The sequence below is a fragment of the Kryptolebias marmoratus genome, linkage group LG19 (assembly GCF_001649575.2).
Source record: "Kryptolebias marmoratus isolate JLee-2015 linkage group LG19, ASM164957v2, whole genome shotgun sequence".
NCBI classification, from domain to species: Eukaryota; Metazoa; Chordata; class Actinopteri; order Cyprinodontiformes; family Rivulidae; genus Kryptolebias; species Kryptolebias marmoratus.
Window position 1 is genome coordinate 20,030,384 of NC_051448.1, and position 10,111 is coordinate 20,040,494.

Sequence of the window (10,111 nt, forward strand, 5' to 3'; positions counted from 1 at the left end):
GATATAGGGCATACATAAGGGAAGTGGGGGACATGTCCCACACATACCCCGGTTATGCCTTTGCTTGGGGGTGCTACGGGGGTGCTATGACTTTTCCAGGGGGAGCTATAGCACCCCCTAGCGCCCCCCTGGCGCCGCCAGTGCCCGCGGGCCTCAAGTTTGACACGTGTGCTCTTAGATAAACATCCATTTCTAAAAGCTGCTCAACAAGGTATAAAGCAGTTAAAAAAAGAAACTATTGTCAATGATTAAAAACATTTTTATAGAGGAAACAGCGTTTAGATTAAAACATACAGTTTGCCACTGATTCAGTAGAGAAGGTCCTGCTGGCCCACCGCTGTTAAAGGGGCAGTCTGGTCATTTTTGAAGTCACAGTACCTTATGAGCCGGGACATCAGTCATGGAGCTTGAGTATGGAGAAAAGGGCAAAAGTCTTCATCCAGCCTAGGCTAATGGGGAGCCAAAGAAGTGCCCCTTTTTTTCTTTTGTTCTAGTGTTTTTCTTGTGACGGTAACCTCCACCTGCAACATTAACACCTAAACACTTATTTAGTTGTGTGAAATTTGAATTATTTTTTTAGACAAGTCTTTAAAGTCCTCTGTCCCCCCCACCCCAGTGTCAGGAGGCCGAGCTGCTGAAGCACTTGGCTGAGAAGAGGGAGCACGAGCGCGAGGTGATCCAGAAGGCTTTCGAGGAGAACAACAACTTCATCAAGAACGCCAAGGAGAAGCTGGAGCAGAAGATGGAGGCCAACAAGGAGAACAGGGAGGCTCTCCTGGCTGCCATGCTGGAGAGGCTGCAGGAGAAGGTACAAGCTGACCACACATTGGTTCTTTTCTTTCTAAAACCCTTTGTGAATCCAACCCATTTTTGGCCAGTGCATGTTCATGAGAACGATGAAGCATTCTTGTACGTTTACTTGTGTCTCGTGTTTTCTGACAAGAACTCATGCAGTTTTCTTCTTACTACAGTGGCAAATTTGAAGCTACATCCACCACTAGGCTTTACTCTATGGGTTTTTTTTCTAACTACCCCACATTTTGAGTTTAACTGGGGTTTTTTCTCAGACATTTAGCTTCAAGGAGTTTTCTTCTGAACCACTCAAACTAAGCTTTAACTGATATTGTGGCCAACTCTCACAAAAGCCCCAGGCTCTTTTCACTACACTAAGCTCAGTTCTTAATGTCACTGGGCCTGCGCCTCTGGAAGTTTCCTGTGAGATATTTCTTCACTTCTTCCTAGAAAAGACCGTGAACGCTCAGACTCCCTCCACCAGCTCATGATTCATCCATCCTGCCTCCATGCTCGCCTGTGTTTGACCGCTTTGAACCCGTCTCACTCTCCTTCTTAGAGCCACCAGTTTCCAGGTATGAAGTTATCTGGAAGAGAAGCCCCCATGACTTCGGGTCCATTGGCCCCCCGAAGGCCACGGGGGCGGTTAGATATGCTGCTGAGAAAATATAGCCTCGACTCCCTCGGTGGTGTCAGACTTTAGGCCTGTCTCCAAGTTTCTGTTTTTGTACAAACTATTAAAAAAAAAAGTTGTTTACTCACAACTTAAGTCTTTCCTGGATAAACACTCAGTTTTAGAGGTGTTCCAGTCTGGCTTTAAAACTCATCGTGGCACTGAGTCAGCTCTGTTCAGGGTATTTTTAGGACATCTTTACAGCAATGGAGTCTGGTGTCCAATGGACAGATAGTCCATTGGACACCGTAGATCATGTGATCCCCATCTCAAGGATAGAGCAGTGGCTGGGCATTAAGGGTTCAGTGCTCCAGGTTCAGGTCCTACCTCCCTGACAGAATGTTTTGAGTCAAGTCAAAGGGTTTTGTTTCTGCCTCTGCCGCTCTCCTGTGGGGGTACCACAAGGTTCCATTCTTGGTCCTCTCCTTATTTTTTTTTCTTTGTACCTGCTGCCACTAGGTACTGTTATGCAGATGGTTGTCAAAAGACACCTAGCTCTGGAGCACACTGGTGCATGATCTGTCCAGCCTCTCCTTAGCTGCCTGGTTGACATCAGGAGTTAGATGACATTTAGTTTTGCAAATTTCAACGAGAATGAGACAGAAGTGATGTTTTTTTACACCCAGTGGCACCAGCAGGAACCCTTGTGTTGACCTTTCCTCCCATGCCCCTTGTGAGAAAAATATTATCACAAATCTGGGAAATGGATCCTTCCCTAAAAACTAAACAGGCACAATAGTCAAATCCTGCTTCTTTCAGCTGAGGCGACTGTCTTGAATGAAGCCCATCTTGTCTTCAAGACATCTTGGGACGTTAATACGTGCTTTTCTAACATTTTGGATTGATTACTGCAACGTGCTTCGTTTCAGATTTATTCAGGTTTCTGTTGCTGCTTTGCGACGAGTTCAAAATGCTGCTGCTCGATGTTTGACAAGTACGGCCAAAAGAGAACACATTGCCCCCGTTTTGGCTTCCCTTCAATGGCTTCAAATTCATTTTGAAATTCTTTTGCTTGTTTTTAAGTCCCTTAATAGATGTTTCCCCCTCTTATGTCTCTGAAAGGTTGATCCATGCCTCAGCTCTCTCTGAGGTCAGCAGTTCAGATGCTTTTAATGGTTCCAAGGATGCGATGCAGGTCAGATCTGAGAGACCGTTTTTTTCTACCGCAGGTCCAAAGGTTTGGGAAGGGTTTGTTAGACAGGCTCCCTCTTTTACTTTCCTTAAAATCTCGTTTAAAAACACAATTTTACACCCTGGCCTTCGACAAAGTATGAGATGACTTTCACCTTATTGTGCTTTTTCTAATTAATCTATTCGTTTTAATCGTGTTTTGACTTTTACTTCTGTAGATTTGAGTGTTTTATCCTTTCTGTTGCGCTTGTTTGTTTTATTGTACAGCACTTTAGTTGGCCCCGATGCCGCTTTTTTTAGTGCTTTAAAATTAAAGGGGTACGGTATGGTAATTTCAACACTGCTCACAGTCTTGGTCTGTGATCATCACGAGTGTTAAAGGATTTTTCGTTTTCCCCACTGCCTCTCGTTTTGTCGTTCAAATCGTCACGAGCCGCTCCCTTTGTAGCTCGCATGTCTTGCGCAATGTGAATTCGTTCGTGAATGTTAATGACTCTCATGTGTCTCTGCTGTGTTGTTTCTGGCAGGATAAACACGCAGAGGAGGTGAGAAAGAACAAGGAGATGAAAGAAGAGGCCTGTCGGTAGACAGAGCGAAGCAGCGGAGCCAAAACCGAATGCTTCAGACTTCGAGGTTTCTTTGTGTCTGTTTTAAAGAAGGGTGTCCGGGGGGTGGGGGATCTAAATTTAAAAAAAAAACTAAAAGAAAAATAAATAAAGGACTTTATAACAGCGACATGAATGAGTTTAGAAGTTAAGATTCCAATTTTTATTCTGTGCTGTATCAATTCTGACCGAGCTGTACAAAGTTTAGCCAACGCTTGATGTTGAAATTTCATTTTTGCTTCTAAACCAAACCAGAAGAGGGTCTGGTGGAAGGGTGAGAGACCACATTCACACTAAAAGAGTTTGACAGCTTTGACTTTTTTTTAAAGAATTATTTTATTTAGCAAGCAATTCGGTGAAAACTGAAACTGCAGCGGTCTCCTTTCCACTGCTTTACTCCGGAAAGTAGACCGAGTCCAACTCGCATCGTAACCAAGCTGTGTTGTGATTCTTTTCACCCGCTTGGCAGCAGCTCCGCCGAAGACAAACACCGTTAGGCTGAGGCCGTGGAAATAAGAGAGCTGTAATCAAAACTGTTAGCTAGTAAAAAAAAAACAAAATGACGTGTTTCGAACTGGACTCACAGAAACCCCCCTCCGCCCACCTATCCTTTTTTCAGTCACAACAAATAAAACTCAAAAACCAACAGCTGTTCCATTTGTGTCGGTTTCAGGAAATCTGAAAACCAAATGTTTATTTCTACTGTGTGTACGAGGAGTTAAAGGGGGTAAAAGCAGCTTGTAAAGTGTGTGTGTTTTTTTTTTTTTACTTTTTTGCCATTCCCGGTTCTTTCCGTGAACTTTAGCTGTAGTGTAGTTGTAGTTCAGTGACACGCTTTTCCTTACATTCAGAGCACTGATTGCACTCTGTTTTCATTAAGCACAACTCCAAAGCACAAACTAAAGCATACAGGAAGAATGGTTACCACACAGAAAAATCAGGAGAATGAGGAGAAGGCATTCCAGGACTTGGATCCAAAAGGGTCAAATGTCAAAGAAGCATTCGGTTTGTCTTAGCGCTCATCGCTCTGCTCTGATTGTTCATCATCTTAAAGGGAATTGGGTGAAAAAAGGATGAAATGTGCCCAAGCAGTTGAGTCATACGGACTTCATATTGACTTGACAGAAATATTTCAATGTTTGTACTGTAACTTGGGAGCTAACATGGGCTTTGTACTTGCTGTAACGTGTTGCTGTTTATCTTCAAGGTCTGATTGATTGCATTTATTTGGCATGATCAGTAAAACAAAAAAAAAGCTTCAATGAATTCTGTTTACTGTAGTCATTTTCACATCCACCGTACGGTAAAGTTTATTGGCTTTGCATCATGCTTTTCAATGGTCGGTCAAACCCCCTCTCCTTAAGTGTTCAAATAACATGCATGTGATGGGATAACGAAGTACAAAAGGAAGAAAATACGCCAGGCATGAGTTATTCAAAGGATTGTATTATTAAAAAATATTTTCAACTCAAATACATTTGTAAATAAGTTTTTGCTCTGTATTAAAAAAAGGACTTCTCACAGATTGACATTAAAGTTTGTAGAGAAATGAAATGAGAAAAAAATACAGTAAAATACACATCCATAAAGTAAATAAACATACATCAATATCTTATAAAACTGTCTCAATAACATTATTGACAATGACGTCCGGTAAAACTGCATTTCTTTAAGCTCAGTCCACTGTATGGAACATTGTTTTACCTCAAGATTAAAGGTACTTTAACTAGTTTTTCCCAAATTCTCCCCCTAATTTTGAGTGGGGTATTTTTTTTAGCTTTTTTTGATCGTTTTTAGAGGAAGCCACAAACTGTCGTACCAGCTATTTTGAATTTAATGTGATCTTCCCGAGCTCACGGGTTGATTATTATCTCACGATAGCCAAGCTAGTTTTATCTCGAGAAAACAAAGTTCTCAAATTCTTGTGTCTACAATAATCCAAATAATTTTAAAAACTGAGAACTTGTTCTGCTGCGTTTGCTTCTCACGGTATGTGTTGCATGGGGGGCAGAAAAATGGAAATGGGGTCGCGTTTTTCTGCAGTGCGAATGCAGCCTTTTGTCCTTGGCTGTTTTTGTATTAGCCGTTAGCTCAGTAGTCCTGTCAGACTTCAACTCTGTTACTCCGGACCGAATTTGTCCAAAAAAAGTCTTAGAACAGGTAAGATATAAACCGTTCATCACCTCACAGAAACCATTTCCAAATGTACAAACCCCCTTAAACAAAAAACAGAAAAACACCCCTTCGGTATCTTTTTACAGAACGACATGGACACACGGGAATGCCAAGTGGTAACTTGTTGAATTGCGACACTGAAAGTTCTTTTGTAACAAATGATGCTCGTAGTTTTGACAAAATGGCAAATTATGACAAGTGGAATGAGACTAACAAGCTAACAGCCAACATGCTAGCAAGAGCTAGCATGTCGCCACTGAGCGCGAGTGGGTAACAGCCGCTAAAAACGTCTCCGATGTTGTTCAGTCATATTTATGATGTTTAACGGTTTGTTGAATACTGATGTGATCCGTTGCAGGTGGAAAGCCTTCTCCTTGTTACTGTTGGGGTACGACCCCGGGCCTCACACAGGTACAGCCGACCGTGATCACTTCGGTCCCCAGCACGTAGTCGTACTTCTTCTTGCCTCTTTTCTTAGCGGCGGTTTTCCTTGGGACTCTATGGTCGTGAAAACAAAAATTAGTTACCAGTTTTATAATAAATCAGATTTAAACTACTGACAGAAAAAAATAAAAGCCTAGCATTGATGCCAATGTTATGTTCGAGCCTTGGAAATAACCTGATGCTCAATGAGACATCGTGCACCCTGTTAGCGCTTAGAGGATGTGCTGTGAATGGCTCGCAGCCACCACGCTACATTTTGGCTCAATATCTGTAAAACTGACTGCGTTACAGCCATTTTAGAGTTCGCTAAGGTCAATTAGTTGTAGCAGCGATCTTCAATTGGGGTGACTCCAAAAATAATACACATCCAGTGAGTACTTTCTGAGACTTTCATTAACATGGCCTGCCTTTTGCCTTGTAGCGGCGGGCGCTAAGTAACTGTATAGGAATCCAGGTTGTATAACACTGCATAATTAACATGAACAGACTCTGGGCTTTTTTATTTCACAGCTGAAGCAACAATATATAGATGTGTTGGCGGGAAAAGCCAACACATCTTACTCGTCAACAACATGCCGATGAAAAGCTTCTGGCTCCTTTAATGTACGCTTCCATCGCACCGAGGTTTGATGAGCTCCGGGTTAAACAGTGGAGAAATTACAGCATGTTTCAGTTGATCTGCACAATGAGAAATGCAGTGCGGGAAAACACACTGATTTCAAAGACCAAGGTTTCGGAAATTACTGCATTCCACTGACTTTTTAAACATTCAGATTTTGGGACTCGTCCAGCGCACACAGTGCATGTGGTGTTTGGTGATGTTTTATTTCCCGACACGCCACATTACGAGGGAGCTTTCTGATATGTTCTGCGTCGTAAAGACGCCAAAGGCAAAGCTTTTTAGCTCGGGTCACAAGGAACTGTTTTTAGGATTCCATCCATATCCATTCTGTTTACCGGCTTCTTCACAGCAGTCACTGTGCGGGCGGCAGGGTGCTCCAAGTCCATCGCAGGGACACAGACAAACAATTGTTCACCCTCTCACTCACACCTAGCGACAATTTAGAGATGCCAGATAACTTAACGTGCATGTTTTCGGTCTGTGGGCAGGAATGAAAGCCGCAAAAAGGCTGCGGCTTCACAGCTGCTGTCAACTATGATTGCACGAAAAAAGAAATACCCTGAAGCACGAATCTACAATCAAGTTTTTGTTAACATACACAGAAGTTTGTCAATGCCAGGAATGTTGGGAAAACCGTGCACAAGAGTACCAAGAAGAACCGGAGGAATTTTAAACTCTTGACCGGGTGTTGTAAACATTCATTAGATGGTGATTAATCTGTTTACTGCAATTTCTCTGAATTTAAACCCGGGTTACTTTCGGTGTTTTTGTGCCCACCGCATTTCAAAATAACAGTTTAGTCTTCAGAAGTGATGCCCCGCTGGCTTTTGTCCCCTGCTGTGGCCTTCCGCCTGAACAGGAAATGCACAAACTAATGAGACAAATTCCTCCCAAACTGCCCGTCCTCTACTTCCTAACACAAACTTTATTTGCCCACAAAAAAAAAAAAAAAAAGAAGAGCTTCCTGCTCTAGGACGGAAAAATGAAGGCAACGCTGAGGACGTATGAGTTGCCGCCTCGGCTGCTCACCTGCGCAGGACCAGGACCTGATATTTGATGGGTTTAGCCTGCAGGGTTAAGTCCTCATTCCCCTGAAGGCCCAGGCAGCCGGAGGTCTGGCATTTGGCCTGGGAGATCCGTTCGGGGAAACGAGACAAATCGATGGAGTTTCTGCAGCGGAACCGAAAGCAGAAAAGAAAACAGCTGTTCGGTCAAATGGACACAGGTTAGGGCACTTCAGCTGGCCTCATACATGACTGACAGGTGTTCAAGATGCATTTTTAGACTTTAGAAGAAGAATACAAAAAATAAAACAATAAAACTTACAGCAATGCAAATCTAATGCAATGTGTGCATAAAATGTCAATGTGGAGCGAGACTAAAAAGTTTTGGTTTAATGTCTTAAATGCTCTCAAGCTAACAACAAAATTTTCTCAGGAAAAACAAAAAACGCTGCAACTTCATCACCTGAAAGAGCTCATGGCAGAGGACCTGAGGGGCTGTGTTGGCCTATGCACTGCAGTAAACGAGGCATTAAACCTCCAACAGGGTTTGTTTAATGTAAAGTCATGTACGTCATTAACTCAGTCCTGTGAGGGCTGATAAAAGCACGTCTGAAAGCAGCAAAACATTTCAAGTTCACATTTGAGTCAAAGACCACATAAACATTTCCTGTCAATCTGTGGGGGAAAAAAAAACAAAACAACCAATGAGTAAATTTCTCCATTGTCAGCTTGACTGACGTGTTCGGGGTCTAATGGCATCCAAACGTTATGGGGACAGTTCAGCCTTTTGGAAGGGGGTTCTATGGAGAAGTAATGAAGAATAAATATGTTATCTGCTGTCAGTAGGTCTTTGAGTGGCCTCGGTTTGGAGGAATGATGCACTATCAGCTAGTACGAAAAATTTAAGTAGATTGCTGCCATTTTAAAACAGCACCAGTCTCTAAACTTTCATAGCAGTTCATGTGAACCTCTAACGTAGGAACATTTACGTCGCTGTAAAGGTTCCTTACAGCGTTGCATGATTATTTCATTTCGAATATTACAAGACTATTGCTGGAAGTGACCCCAGGCTTCACTGGAAGTGCTACAGCTAGATGCTGCTGTTTCCGCTTGCCACAGATTTCTATTTAATGAACTGAGCAATGCAAAATTTATATCCGTCCACATTTATACAACACCTTTTTCAACCTTTCCAGATCCAACAAAGTGCTTTACAGTGTTCCGGCCATTGACGCAGTCGGCCAGAACGTTCTGTTGTATCATTTGCGTTCCATATATCGCAGATTTTCATTTTCCTTATACACCGATAAGGATATCAGGGGCGTTGGGGGTTCAGTGTCCAGGGAGCTTTCAGCATATTGCAGAAGCTGGTGATCGAACCCTCACCCCACCAATTGGAAACCAACCTACCTACCGCTGGGCCAAAGCCACGCCAAGGTGTGAAGACTTATAAAATCATGTTAGTGTGAACCGCTATGATTTTGGGAGGAATTGAAGCCAGTATCTCGCTGTGCTGCAGCTGCTGGCGAACAGTATTCATGAGGAAGTCTTCGAAATGTCTCAAAAGGATCACGGGTGTCCTCAGTTTGCTCGCCTGATTTGCTGCGGCCCAGTGAGATACTGGCTTTGACTGGTTCTGAAACAGCAGCGATCCATTTTGGTCTTGGCCCTCACTCTGATCAGTCTGATCAAAGTTAAAACTCCTGCTACCATTTCACAGAACCCCACTTCAAAATGGACGACCTGAGATCTAAGACGAATTCAGAACTGGGTATTGTCAGAAAACTCAACCATGAACCTCCTGAACTCTTGGTTTTGGACGTTATTTACTACAGAAAATAAGTCTAACTTGGAGCCATGTTTACTTCTACTGGGTATGGTTTAAAACTTTTCTCTGATTCTGACATCATAAAAAATAAAGAAAAAAAAGAATTTAATGACGCTCCAGTATGTCAGTCTGGTATTTTGTGAAGCAAACGAATCAGATAAAGGATCTGTGGCACTGCCTCACGTGTACGTCCACGGGGACAGGGATGTGTTGGCGAGGCTCGATGCGGATTGGATGTAGAGGTAGGACTTCACCGAGTGGTCCAGGACCAGTCTCACGGCCCTCCCTCTGAGTCCACCTCCCTGCACCGAGACCGTCCGGCTTCTCCTGGCGTTCAGCAGGGAGACGAGCCCCAGCAGCAGAAGAACTCTCATCACCTGCGGAAAAAGCAGCAGGAGCCACCTGAGCCGGTCCACTTCACGCCAGTTCTCAGCTCGAAAACAGATTAATCGCACATGTTGAAAGGCGTGTTGTTATATTCAATTTACCAACATGTACAGGGAACAACAACACAGAACTTGGTACTTTTTTTTTTTAAATCCACCTTTCAGCTTTAGGACAAACTTGGGGTTAAAACTCTTCTCCTGTGCAAACTTTCCATGCGTTTAAGCCACTAAATGAAGTCATAAAAGGCGTCGCAGCTCTGCCAAAGGCTGCCATGGATGAGGCGAAGTAAAACGGGTTGACTCACCAGCAGCATGGCTGTTTCCCTTCCAGTGCTCAGCTTCGGCTGTGAGCTGCCTCTTCACAGTCCTGCTGTTTATTCTCCAGCGGTGTTCATACGCCCTCCCCCCCTCCCCCCAGCCCTCCTCCTGCGAGCTGCCAACATGTGCAGTG

The 10,111-nt window shown here is 43.4% G+C and overlaps 2 protein-coding genes across 2 annotated transcripts in view; one reads left to right on the top strand and one right to left on the bottom strand.

Annotated features, from left to right (window-relative positions):
• The window catches only part of stmn4 (stathmin-like 4), a 14,795-nt gene extending 10,328 nt beyond the window's left edge, over positions 1-4,467 (top strand). The window contains exons 5-6 of the mRNA XM_017432399.3: positions 617-808; positions 3,124-4,467. Coding sequence (XP_017287888.1) covers positions 617-808; positions 3,124-3,183 — 252 coding nt within the window. The 3' untranslated portion in view covers positions 3,184-4,467. The remainder of the gene's footprint in view (positions 1-616; positions 809-3,123) is intronic.
• Positions 4,468-5,249: 782 nt separating this feature from the next.
• Positions 5,250-10,055, bottom strand: il17a/f3 (interleukin 17a/f3). Its single transcript, XM_017432400.3, has 4 exons — positions 9,966-10,055; positions 9,458-9,651; positions 7,472-7,612; positions 5,250-5,874 (listed from the first exon to the last, which is right to left on the bottom strand). The coding sequence occupies exons 1-4, from the start codon at positions 9,972-9,974 to the stop codon at positions 5,754-5,756; spliced, it is 465 nt and encodes a 154-aa protein (XP_017287889.1). The 5' UTR covers positions 9,975-10,055; the 3' UTR covers positions 5,250-5,753.
• Positions 10,056-10,111: the final 56 nt, after the last annotated feature.

What these genes read in the sequence shown, in the direction of transcription:
- il17a/f3 (XM_017432400.3), bottom strand. An exon ending in CTGTCCCCGTGGACGTACAC is followed by an intron (nt 7,613 to 9,457) that starts GTGAGGCAGTGC and finishes GTTCCGCTGCAG; the next exon opens with AAACTCCATCGATTTGTCTC. An exon ending in CAGGTCCTGGTCCTGCGCAG is followed by an intron (nt 5,875 to 7,471) that starts GTGAGCAGCCGA and finishes TCACGACCATAG; the next exon opens with AGTCCCAAGGAAAACCGCCG.